This window comes from Vollenhovia emeryi, unplaced genomic scaffold, assembly GCF_000949405.1.
Source record: "Vollenhovia emeryi isolate VEMERY1.0 unplaced genomic scaffold, V.emery_V1.0 DF939134.1, whole genome shotgun sequence".
Taxonomy (NCBI): domain Eukaryota; kingdom Metazoa; phylum Arthropoda; class Insecta; order Hymenoptera; family Formicidae; genus Vollenhovia; species Vollenhovia emeryi.
The window spans coordinates 1,639,719-1,653,519 of NW_011967232.1; the positions used below are offsets into that span (position 1 = coordinate 1,639,719).

Here is a 13,801-nt window from a genome sequence, read left to right on the forward strand (position 1 = left end):
TAAGGAAGTTAATTAAAGAAAGCTAAGTACACTATGGAAGCATTTACACGTTTAAACGACCATTTGTATTTATACTTGGCTCAGAAAATGCCAGGTCACGAAAATCTCTCTAGAAATGAGAAGTTGCGGAAAGTTGGGCGATAGAAAACTGGCTACCGCCGTGCAATTTCTTAAGATTTAATTTCGAAATCGCTTATGCATTCAACCGTTTATTATAATTGAAAGAATTGCGATGAAAATTTAAAAAAAAAAGAACAAGAAAATTTAATTAAATTTCGCCATTATTTATTTCGGCAACTTTCGTGTTTGCATAATAAACAGAAGCGCTTTTCATACGATATTGTGAAAACTTGGCAAATTTCTCGCCACGTTTCTCTTTTGCTCGCGCGCACGGGCGAAGAAGATAAAATCCATTTCCTCCCTGGTTCATGTATCCATACGGGCCCGTAGCGTCGCTGAAAAATACGCCGTTCACTTTATCGCCGAGCGTAACGCAAACACATTTTTCCGAATTGCATACGCATAAATTTACCTGCGCGGGTCAACGAGTTAACGTTCTCTGTTCGAAGATGCATTTACGCTCTAAATTCGGATACTGCCACAGTGGTGGACACACACACGTCCAATGCTCACGCAAACGCATATACGCAAACCTACATACGCACGCACACACCCGCAGATACACACACATGTATATATTTTAAACCAAGCGTGGGAATCTCATTGCTGGCACTTGCAGGCTCGCCGGCTGCCCGCATTATGCACGGGTGCAAGCGCGTGCACACACATTGATGCAGCCCGTGCATGCGGATGGAATACGCATACAGAGAGATCAAGAGCAACTCAACCTCGGCTTGTTTGCCGTTAATACACGAAAGCGACGCTACTGGCGTGTGTCAGTATGCGTGCCTCCGGGAAATGTTCATTTACAGGAAACTTTTCATCCGATACTCACCGCTGGTTTATAATTTTAAGCTTTGTTTACCTTCGAGATTTATTTACAGAAATCACACGTCCCGGGAAATATGTACGTATACATATACGATGCCAAATGTTACATCGAAATTTGGAAAAAGACCGATATATAAAAAAAAACTGCGCAACGATTGTGATTTATCGACATATCGCGAAGCGTAATTTTCGACCATTTGCAACTACCAATATGAAATATTCAGCTGTGACCTCTTTTCTCAAATTTCTGATTTCAATCATATGGAAAATAGATGATACTGATAATAATAACTGTTGCACAAAAGCCGTTCAAAATTAATACCGAAATAATTGTTTCGCGACATTACGTCTGCAACTGCAGTTAAATCGAAATTGCATCCATCACGGCAATTGTAACTTAAAATATCCGCTTCCGTTGTTGCAGGCTTAGGCTGTCGAGATAGCTCGTGAGTTCCGAGATCGATAAGAGTGACTATAATTTAATTATACTAATCGGGTCGCGGTGCAGCATTAAAAAGTAATACCTAAGCCGGTGTAAATGATCGCCGGCTCGACTTTCATTAAAGAGCGATACGAACTGCAGCACCGAGCTCATTTTACGATATCTTGAAATACATGTATACATATATACCTACGTATATGTATTCCAAGGAGCACGTATATAAATCGGGCGACTAATCTACGGATAAAATTAGATGCGCCCACGACGGCGGGCCACGTGGGATGCGAAGTCGTCGACGGAGGTTAACAAATTGGCGACACATGGGAAATCTTAGGAGTCTTTACTGCTTCAGCAGTACTTACGGATGCATAGAATGCTCTTTCTTTTCGCGTCGAAAATGTATAGAATTTTTCATGTTCCGCGGCACATTATTTCCATTCTCTAGGCTCGCAATTAATTCAAACTTTAAATGCTCGTACGCGTGCAAGCACGTACATATAATTGCCATTGAATAATATCTTGACGCGCTGGAGGAATGAAAGATTTGCATGTAGCGCGGGTATAATTATTTTGATCAGCCGTACAAGTTGCAAAACTAGATTATTGAATATAATAAAGTTGCAATATCGTACGTAATTGGTGTTACTCGACATTTGCCACTTGAATCAACAATTGGCAAAATAGGCACCTTGCGGAGACAATTGTGGTTTGTTATAACAATTTTCTAAACAAGTCTCATGTAATGGATTCACCAACAAAAAAAGAATTCCAGAAACGTGGAATTTCTGCAGACCATTGGAAAGCCATTCTTCTCTGGTTGAATGACTGTTCAGAGAAATACGATTGATTTTCATCAATATTTTTTAATTGCGATTTGCAGCATTGCAACTGTTATCGGGATCGAATCGATGGACGAGAAAACGGAGGAGCTGCCCCATCATTGTGAACACGGTATTGGTAAATCGAATTGTTATACCGCGTAGGACCACGCGTGCCGCGCGTGCATCATGTGCCGCAAAATGATTAACAGCAGCTTTTTTTTAATTGGATACATTTTCGCGGAATTCGATGGAAAACATCTCGTTGAATGAAACACGAGAGCCCGCCATGGAAATAAACGGCTTGTGGTTACAGCTATCACGATCTTTATTGTTTGCAAAAATAAGATAACGATCGCTAAATCCATGAATTAATATATAAAAATTGTTGTTACGATTTTTGGATCAGCAAGTATGTTAAATAAATTTGTAAAATTGTTTTGTAAATTGGTTTTCATCGATATTGAAATCGGTTTAAGTATAATATTATGTAATTAATCTGTGATATACCTTTTAATATATTATGCATCTAATTTTAATTTATTGTACGAAAATTATTTTGTACGCAAAAATTACAAATCGTATATCAACTTCATGTCAATACAACTTAAGTTACTAGATATTCAAATGTAACCAGTTAATCTATATAGGATAGAATAAAAATAGCAATTAATTCGCGCCATCCGTGTCTACGATTAATTTTTTTTTAAATAACTTTCCTCCTATGTTTCCACAATCGAGGAAACTAAGGCAAAACTCCGGAAGCAATCGGAGCAATTTTTTTTTCTTCCAATAAGTGTGCTAACCAAGACCCAATTTTTTAGAATATTAAGAATTATTCAAAATCTCGAGAGTAAGTTTTAAATCCTCTTTTAAGCAATATATTAAACTGTATAGAGATGTTCCTGACTTAGACAAAAGTCATTTGGTGCATGCGGTACGCAGTAATTCACGAGACAGCTTTAATAGCAAACAAACAAGTAGCCTATTAACGCATATATTAAAGTCGAGTTCGCGTTTGGTCATCGGACAACGCAATTGAATTGTGAAAAACGAGTGATACTGTAATAAACGATGACTTTCCGGCGTGACAAGAGATGCTGTTCAGCGCGTACACTAAAAAAACAGCCATGCATACTAGATGGACGAGAGTCTGAACTCTTTCGAGTTCCGTCATTCGTGTGTCGGCAGTTCGCTGTCGGCTGAACTGGAGGTGCTTAATGAAAGCACGAACGGCAGCAATGGCAATGGAAATTACCTTGCGCGTACTCTTGTCGGGAAATACGCGCGGGGTTTATTATTTAGCCGTTGAAATCTCTCACGCAGGAGCTTCACGCGCATGATAACTTCGTGCGGTCACGCAATTACGCGACACTGATTTACGTGGACGCGTTTACGACCGTGGATCCGGGATTAAACGTTGCGCGGTTGCTTCTAAAAAAAAAAAAAGTTATTCTTACGAGATGAAACCTGATCCTTTGAGATGCTACGCGCACGGTGATCAAACCGGGCGCAACGGCGAGCAATTTCAGCTCGTTTGCCGTACCTACATCTAGTACGACGAAAGCGCTAATAAAAGGTTGCTGGGAAATTGTGAAATTCGTACAATCCGTGCATTATTCCGATTGAGTAAAAGTATTTTATAATTTCGAATTTTTGCGTTTCAAATTTAGCGGGAATCAATCGATCTGATGAGATACCGACGCGATTTTTTCATATATAATTTTGAATAGTGTGTGAATGCACGCTTACCCTTTGAGGAACGCCCATCCTCGCGCGACCATGCCTGGGAGAGCCTTGTGCTTGTTGACCTTGTTTCTCTTTTCTGTGCGTCTTCAGTCCTCGAAGTAATCTCGAAAACGTTGTCTTTTTCTTGCTCGTGTTTTGTCCTTGCTCTGCAACAACATGAAATGGAATAAATTATTAAAAAGAAGATTTGAAGCAATAATGGAATATTATATATGGATTTAATGTGTAATATGATATCTACTGGCGGAGGCAAATATTTTCTCGATTATCGCGCACAATTATTCATCGATCTCTATTTATTTATTTATTTCAACCTCCCGTTCGATTTCGCGTATATTAAAATGAAGAATTATCCTTTTGCAATATAAATCAACCCGATTTCACCGATACGTTTTAAAACTATATTGTCCATTCGATCAAAATTTTAGAGTGTGACTGATCAAGAATGGACAATTGTACGCGCAAATGAAAATTTACATTTCGATTATTTTGAATTCCAATTCTTGAACAAACAGAATCGACGAGATTTTACATTTATCGCGGTAGTAAAGTGAATAAAATTTTTAATTGCGGCCGATGTTTGCGAAAGTTTTTATTTTGTGAATTACTTTGCGCTACAAAAAAACGCATGAAATCAGATGTGCGAGTCGAAATAAATTGAAAAGGAGCAGGCTTCTTTATCAAGTCGGAGTAATAAAAATTATTTACAGGAGCGATTACTTGTGTTGCATTTAATCTTTTCTATAGTGACAGATTGGACAATTGATTTTGTATTCGGATCGTTAGAAGCGTATTTCTATTTTCGATATTGTCCTAGCAGTATAAGCGCTTCAGAATCAGAAGGAAATACGAGTGCTCCAATCAAAGAACACCGCGCATTTTAAACGGAAAGTGACTTTCGGTTTATTTTGTCGAAATTAAAATGTATTACTGTCGTAATTTTCCTGGTAAAATGTGTGGACATAACCTCCTAAAATCAGTTTAGTTGACAAAGTTTCAAAGCCGTAAAATAATAGGATTGGGAGAGCTAGGAGAGCTAGAGTTTTAGAGTTCAGAAGCTTATTTTCGTCTAATTGTAAATGTTAAGCTTATTCCGTCTGAGTGACGGTATATATGGTAATTGAAATGTGGAAACGATTTGACGTGGATATGCAGAGAAAAGAGAAGGGCGACGAAAAAAGAACCGTAAACGCTGCAGAGAAAAAACGCGTATAGTGACTATTTTATTTATTTAACAAAGATGCAATTTTGTAAAATACTTTGTCACATTATACGAATGAATTTGACATAAAATTGTCTTCAATTTTCCTTCACAGGAGAAATATAATTTCACAAAAATAACGATGATGGCGAGAATACTTTGAAAACCACTAGATATTTAGAAAATTTAAGTACCTACACGGTTATAAAGTATATACGGTTAAAACAACGTAAAAGTTTTATCTCAAACAGTTTTTTTTGTATAGCTTACTTAAAATTAAATATCGTCGTGACATGTAAGTTATATTGGAGCGGTTATTTGTATTCTCTTAAACTTTAAAACTTGAACTTTTGGACACGTACACATAAATAAGCATCTTCAATTTTTATTTTTAACATAATTTCAAAAATCAAATAAAATCTGGAAAATTGTGACATGTCTCTCACAAGTATATTAATTGACATTTTCTGTTTCGTCCATGTTTCAATTTCAACAAATATAACCGAAAACCAAATTTTTCATTAAAAATGTACGGAGTTTTTTCTGTAGCGGACAGCAATTAAGAATGTCGTGAGCATATAATTCACTGTTGCATAAATTATATTTCAGTTTTTCGAATAAACTTGTGCAATCCGTTTATTGATAAACGCCGAGACGACTGTTAAATCAAAGTAGTAAAATTTCTAGTAAATATTTCTATAACATATGTTACAAAAATATGCTTATACATGTTGAACATCTTAAAATGTTTATCGCGGTTTACTTTTATCGTCTTTGCTTTTATCATTCTTTAACGGCCAGCAATCGCGGATTATATCGGACAAGAGCGAGTTTTAGTTGCCATTAATGCCTGATGCGTGAAGAACTTTCCGAAATTCCCAATTTGAGTGGTCGCGACACGAACTACTACCAATCTCGCATGTAATCGAATAAATCTGGGTTGCCCACAACATCGCTATTCATTAAAGGATAATTCAGGTGTGCCGTTAGTTATCCAGCCCCTCACAACACCGATATATTGTGTTAGTGTCAGCGCATCCGTTTATTAGCACTGTCATAGTGCCGCCTAATTAGCAACCTTTACGACGAGGGCGGCAGCGGAAACGAATTATCGAGCTTTCAACCGAACGGTCATCATCAAAGTATCTCTAGGCTTTCGAAAATTAACTATTACACGCCATAAACAGAATAGATATCAACGGAAATTGACTATTTTCGCTGGGCATTTTCGACATTCGTGAATGTACACGGGCCTAACGACACCCTCCAAATTATTTACTTTTGTTAAAATATGTTATAAAATAAATCTTGATAACCGTCCATTCTATGTTCATCACCGATCACAAATGTATTTCAAAGCGAGTAGGTACTTTTGGCCTGAACGACAATCACGTCGAATCATTGCTTTTTCCGGTGAAAAAAAATTTAATAAATGTCCCGTTTGCGCGTTATTCGGGCAAATCTGTCATTTAAAGGTGAACGTTACACGCATATTTGCGAAAAACGTTTCGCAGGGAGAGCAATAAAAGGTATTAATGTCGTTGAGATCGTTACCGAGCACCTAGTTATGTCGTGGCACGCGTAATTACAACAGTATCGTTAGCCGTACAATATCCCGATAGCGATAGTATTACAAAATGGAGTTAATGCGCGCGGGCGGCAAACTGAATTTTCCCCGGCCAGGCGACAAAGTGTTTACCGAACGGTTACTATTGGTTACGACATCCGAGTCGACATAACCAGCGATATCGTGATTTAATCAAGGACCATCGTAAAGCAATAATTAATGCCGCGCTGTATCGATTTCGGGCGAAGCGACGCGTTAGGACACTGTAACGTGTTAATTAGGAGGCCGCGGTGGGGGGTAGGAGAGGCGCCCCATTATGCATGCACGTATTTGCGTAGAAAATTATTCGCGCGAGGAGGGAAACGAATTAACGTTGCCGCGCAATTATTACGGCCCGCATTTTGCAGCGGGCGCGTCCGCTGTTTCCGCAATAATGGCATCGCGTCGCCGCGGCTGCGGAAACTGCTTTCCGCGCGGCGACAAACATTAAACGAGACTTTAACTTCTTTAAATTGGCCCTCGCAGCTGGACTTGTTAAGTCCAGGCATTTTCGCGCGATTGTGTACCGTATTCATTGCATTCGCACCTCCGCGATGTTAATCTCAACGCTTGATTGCAATAGATTCATGTTAACACTTTGCTAACGCTTAAGCCAACGGCACACGATACCAGTTTTCTTACTGGATTGCTTACGAGAGCCAATAAGGACGCACAGTTTTAGATCAGGTAACTCTAGGCTAAATCTTGATTGGCTCTCGTAAGCAATTCAGTGGGAGAAATAGTATCGTGCCTGCCGTTGGTGCTTTACTACATTAATATAATATTCAATGAGTTTGAGAGTATACACGCGATTCTCGTTGTGTTACACGCGAAATAGTTTAACAAAAATTCAATTACTAATTCGGACGTTCTGACTCAACGTTCGAGTCATTCTCGGCGGTTCTCTTGACTTTTCTCCCACATTTCGTTCCAGAGTAAGTAAGATTCGAGATAGAGAGATCAAAAAGGCTGAATTGACAGACTTATTTTGGATGCTGTGAGATTGAAGGCTATATTAATATTCAACATAATCAGAGCGCGAGATAAACTACCGAGTAATATCAAAACAATTTTTGATTGCGTTACTTTGAACGGATTGAGAAAGCAGTCGCCCATCGCTCTGGCGAGAAAAAAAATTGATTCGCCTCTTTAAGACCATAATTAAGACAAGTCGCAAGGATATCCAGCTGTGCTCGCGCACTGCATCTCTGTATGCGGGTTAACGGATCACCACGCGGCAAAGAGAGCATCCGGAGGAGCCTCGCTTGACAAAGGATTTCCAAGAGCCGCGGAGGAAATACCGGGGGCTAATTTCCGAAATCGAACCAGCTGCAACGACCGCGCGCGCCCATTCCCCTCGCCCGCGCGCCGCGAGAAAGCGGGCGGGCACATCCATGAATTCCCCGGAAGCCGCTATTATTCTAGAGAGGATCGCACGTATTTTACCCCGCGGTCGGCGGCATGGCAGCGCGCGCGGCGGGGGCGGGCGCGGCCGATATGGGCAAAGAATACAGGAGACTCGCGGGACCACGGGAGTTGGAATGTCGTCCCGTAATATCGGAAATATATCGCCCGGGTTGTAACCACAAGTCATGTTCAATCGAATGAATCGTATGGAATAAAAATAAACCTGCCTACACCGTGGAGACGGCGAAGGTCCAATACCCTCTCTCGGCGGAGGCCCGTGGCGCGGGTTACGCGCGGGCGAACGGGGCGGACGCGGCGGAGGAAGAAATTCGAGCAAGAGGAAGACACAGAGGAGAGAGAGAAGACCCGCCGCGCCGCCGTTTCCCGGAGGGTGTAGGCGGCCCGACAGCCGAGAGGAGGGAACGAGCGTGAGACGGGGAGAAGAGCTCGAGGGGGATCGAACAAATGTTCCGGCGGCACATGCATCAAATCCTGAAGTTGCGTGAGAGATGGAGTCCCTGCTTGCTCAGCGGCGAGCCGCGATAAAACGGCCGGGCCGAGTTCACCCTCTTCATCGTCGTCGGTGTCGTCGGCGCTCCGAGTCGAAACGAAGCGTTCGAGCGGTACTTAGCGAGCGCCGCGCGAAAGAGAGGACACGTACAAAAAAAAACGCCCGATATACCTTGCCCCGTGGTTAAAATCCCCGAGCTCTCGAATTAAACGTCGCGAACCGCCGCCGGAAGGGACGCTGCTACTCTCGATCGCTCGTGTTCCCGTGAGATCTCGCGAAATGTCGCGATAATCGTTCGCGACGTTTCCTACTTAAGCGATTAATGTCGATCGATGTTTGCGCGCATCCATCTTGCCGACGTCGATACGAACGTTCCCACCGCGAAGGAAGTCCGACGCCGGGGGTAACAGCTGACGGGCTGAAATTGAGACGAGAAGGAAACGGGGGAGGGCGATCCGGAATAGGCAAGAAAATGCCAAGTTTTCTCTGACCAAATTTTGGTTGAGAATGTTATCGTCGCTTTAATGAATACTTTCAATTACGTGCAAAATTATTCAATGTGGAACTTTTAAATCAATTTATTAATAAATATCCAAACGTTTCGACCCATTTTCGGGTCATCCTCAGTGAAGCTGGGAGACAAAGATAATACTTGTAAAAAATATTTAATATTTCCAGCCAACACCGTGCACTGATTTATCTCGCAATTCTTTTCGCTATCACACATTGAAGCTTTCCGGCAATGATTAACCGTGATTGCGATAACATCCGAGGAATTGCTTTGCACTACCTTCGCGCGAGGATATACACGTCTCCGTACGCCGTTCCGGCAGCGATGCTGAGAGATACTGGGGAAACAGGAGAGGCGGTAGATGCAGAAGTGAGAGCAAAGTGAGACACGGGGAGAATAGCTGCACCGAAAGACAAATACGGCGCCAGACTCGGTTACGTTACAGCTGGCTGCATCCGCGCGCGACACTCTCTACGCCTGCCCTGGGACTCGCTCTTATTCCTCTTCCGTTTTATAGAGGCCGCCGATCCTCCATCTCTGTCCTCCCGACACGTACTCTAAATTGTAAGTACGTACCCCACGAGCTCTTACGCGGAGATGGACACGAAAAATTATCCAATCCCCGAGATTCTGCCTCGGAACGCGTTTCGTCTTGGCCTCGCGCGCAAGGTAGCGAATTTCTTCTCAAGCGTGGATTTAAGCATCAACGCGGATATTTTCTTTGTCTCTCGGTTCTTTTTAAATATAATTTGTCTGTTAATAACACGACACGAGCTTACCATGAAAAGCAAGCGCAAGATAAGATAAATCTTTCGGTAAACATTCTCACTGATATACATACTAGTATCATTTCAATTATAATTTCGTGTACGCGAAAAGGATATATCACAGTTGTGATATCTTGCCACGTAATGTTATATCACACTTTAAATCGGCATGAGAATGTTACTATATACATAAACATTTGCGAATGCCGGAGTATTCTTGGACAACTTGATCTCTTTTAGGTTTAAACAATTCACGACAATTTTGAAAATCATTGTAATAATTTGATTAAACGGAGACTAAAACGTAGAATAAACAGAAAGTGTCGGCTAGTCGCTTTTGGGTCATTTCAATTAACTTTTCGCTGCTCGATAATAAAAGTTGAGATAGAGCGCACGTGTAACTGAAACTCCGCGGTCTAATAATTAGTTCTTCGCGAGGGGTGGTGGGAATAGTGCGGACGGCTGCCGACAAATTCAATTGGTTCCTTGTGAGGGTACCCCTTGATTATAACTGGACCACTGGGGAAAAAGAAGCGAGCAATGATATTTGCCCGGTTTTCGACTCCCGGCACGTTTCCCCGTAAATTACGAGGAGAGTTTCGTGCGCCCTTTTCCGCGGCGGGATGTTCTCGATTTTCCGCATTGTACCTCAACGCGAGAAGAATTTCACGTGCCGGCGAAAATGCGTTATTAAAGTCTGCGATTTTCTACCCCATCTTCCCTCATGCTATCCCACGCTCCTTGCCCTTTCTCGCTCTCGCTGTCTGGTATGCGTCCGGGCGAAACTTTCCCGCTGCTCCTTCGTTGAATTGTTTTAGAGCAGCCTGAAGGAGGAGGCAGCCGATGCGAGTGAATGAAGAGAAGAGCGAAGGATAGAAGGACAACAGGGGGACGGGGATGGAAAAACTTTTCGCGGAGAGAAGGAGAGAAGTTAATTCTTCCCTCTGGCACGACCGCGTAAAAAGGAGATGTCCGGGGTCAAGAAGCGCCTTACGTATTCTGCAAGCTCAGGTTTACACGCCCGAGTTATGGCCAGAAAAATCGGAAGTTCGCGGCCAGAAAGTGGCTGCCGAGTGCCTCGCGTGTGACGCGCATAATAAAGTCGCCAAGATGCAACTTGGGGGAACGTTTGTTGGTACCCGGAAGTGAAATGTCGGGGAAGAAGTGCCACCAGCGTGCCAAATTTGATTTTCCGACAGGGACGGAGTCGGCAATCCGGCCGGAGCATACTTACATAGTGGAAAGACAATGTTCCTCGGGGGGGACGGTCGTAAAACCTCGCAAACACGAACTACTTTGGAGTAGCGGGATTCTATAAGATGTACGTGATGCCGCCAGACATCTTGTAAATGGCCCTTCCGCGCTGATCGCGATAATAACGTAAAGTTCGCCAGATAGCGATAACGATTAACATTTCGGTGAGACTTTACGATACTCAGCTTCGGGCTCCGCTTGCCGTTTACATAACATTTTCTTCCAACATAAACATGTACTCTCTAAAAGTCAATTAGCGGATTACCGCTGAAAACATTGAATACTCACTGATTCACAGTTCTAAGTATACCACTGAGACTAGCAGTGATATTCTTATAACTGTGAGTCAGTGACTATTCACTGTTTTCAGTGGTAATCCACCGATTGATTTTCAGACAGTATATGCGCACATTCTTAAATTAGAAATGTTTTCTATTATTTTTCGAGATAATTATCGGATACTTTTATACATTTTTTTAAATTTCGATTTGTAACGTCACGTTTCTCGCACTATCGAGTCCCTTCCCCGCAGCTTAGGAAAGGAAATATGCGGAATGATTGCATTTGCGAGAGCTACAAGCGTAATTCCGCTTTCAAGAGAATTTTCGTCAGCTCGACATCGACTACCTTCTCGCCTATAACGCCTGCGGATCCTCCAAGTAGAGGGAGGACAAGTCCGTTATTATGAAAATCCTTAGCGGGCGAAAGCCGGGTTATAAGCATGAATAAAATAAGCGGTATTAAAATCCACTTTCTTCTCCCCCTCTCCCTCCTGCACCTGTCCCATCCGACGCCTCCTCCTTCCTGCCCCAGGTAGGCGCCGAGTTCGGCTTCGCGGGCGGAGTAATGGCATTCCTCTTCTCCTTTCTCTTCTTCCTCTCCTCAACAATTTACTTCGTTTCGAAGCGCTTCTCTATCTAAGCCCGCGGCTGTTCTCCCTGTCTCCGCCGCGTCGGTTACTCGATAAACGCGATTCAGCGCGAGATCTTTTGGTGCGCGGAACGAAATTTACGATAGCCGAAAGAAGCAATTGGCCGATTATCGCTCAATTGTAAGAATTACTTGGCTATCGGAAATGGCCAGGAACAAATAGTAATGTTTTGGGAATTAATATTAACGCTTCACGAAAAAGTTTTTTAAAACCGGCAGAAACGAAGATATTTCCTGTGCACATTAAACATACAGCCTTGGCCGAAAATATTTGCCACCTATGTGAAATCTCAATAACTTAAAATTATTTTACTTTCAGGTTAAATAAACAGTACCAGTTGATGACTTTCAGATTTTTTTTCTAACGATTTATGGTGTATCGCACAGTACACGGGGACATTTCACTATTTTTGCGATTTACTTTTCCTTCCTCAAAAAGTAATTGTATTTTCAAACGTTTAGCTAAATCCAATTCGCACGTTTTTAGCATTTTTGTAGCAAAATAACATTATTCTTTAGAGTAAGGCACTGTAAGTTGGAGATTATTATGCAATGTGCATACTTCGAGCGTCCACAGTAAACTAAATTCAAGCAAAATTCAAGTTTACTACTGTAAACATTTCGCGACTTGTCCTTGCGTGTTTATGATGTGACGTTTTGTTCAGCTTATTCAGTTTAGCGTACGTAACAATATATAAAATAGTTGATTAGAGTCAAAAGTAACATTTCTCAGAATTGAAGATTGATGAATATTTTCGACCAGAATTGCCTTGACACTCATTTAACAGTCGAGAAATTTGAGAGTAGAGAACAAAGATTTTTGGATTTTTACACAAAGATCTGCGTCGCACAATTCAACAACGTTGTACCATCGGGCTTCGTACTCTCGTCAGCGTGCGATTTATTCGCGCGGGTAGCAATCCTGAAATAAATTATTCGAAGCCTACCCCCTTCCCGGGGGAATCGGGCGACCGGTTTTAGAGGTAGTAGTTCTATGGTAATGACGGAAGTACATGAATATTGAAGGAGTAATCTTCGCGGTTTATGGCGTGTCCTTTTCGCGGCGCAGCCTCTCCATGGCCCCGGCGCGGCGTCGGAGTTGGGTCAATATCGGTTTAAAGTTCGCTATTTTTTTACGGCGTCAAATAAATGGACCGGCCGAGATAAATGACGAGAGTATGCCGATATTATCGGGTGATCCATTTTTCACTCCAACGATATTGTTCGTATCGGAACGCGGCGGCCGGCCGGTCGGAGAAGTGAATAATTAATTATACGGTTGTAATCAGTAAAAATATTTGATCAATATCGTTAAGCTGAACAAAGCCCGATTTAAATCTAGAATTCTCCGCCGGCAATATTGCGCGGCCCGATGTATGCGATAATAAAATAACGCGCGCCCCGTGCTAAAAGCAGATTCACTGTGTTCCAACGAGCAATTATGTGATCGTATAAAGCTTGATGCGTTGGGAATAAGCAATAATTGCATGGATGTCCAATTAACAACTGTATATCTAGAAGGTTTGTATCCTGTATTATTTCTTTTAACGATTCGACGAGTAACACACATTGAGTCAATGCTGCATTTCATCGAGAGGGAGGGGGGGGAGAGAGAGAGAGAGAGAGAGAGAGAGAGAGAGAGAGAGAGAGAGAG

At 42.1% G+C, this 13,801-nt stretch overlaps 1 protein-coding gene across 3 annotated transcripts in view; it reads right to left on the minus strand.

Moving 5' to 3' along the window:
- Positions 1-13,801, minus strand: part of LOC105567803 (SAM and SH3 domain-containing protein 1-like) — a 359,731-nt gene that overhangs the window by 47,077 nt on the left and 298,853 nt on the right. For all 3 annotated transcript variants that reach the window (XM_012022997.1, XM_012022999.1, XM_012022998.1), the window contains exon 5: positions 3,964-4,106. In XM_012022997.1, the coding sequence (XP_011878387.1) occupies positions 3,964-4,106 (143 nt within the window). The remainder of the gene's footprint in view (positions 1-3,963; positions 4,107-13,801) is intronic.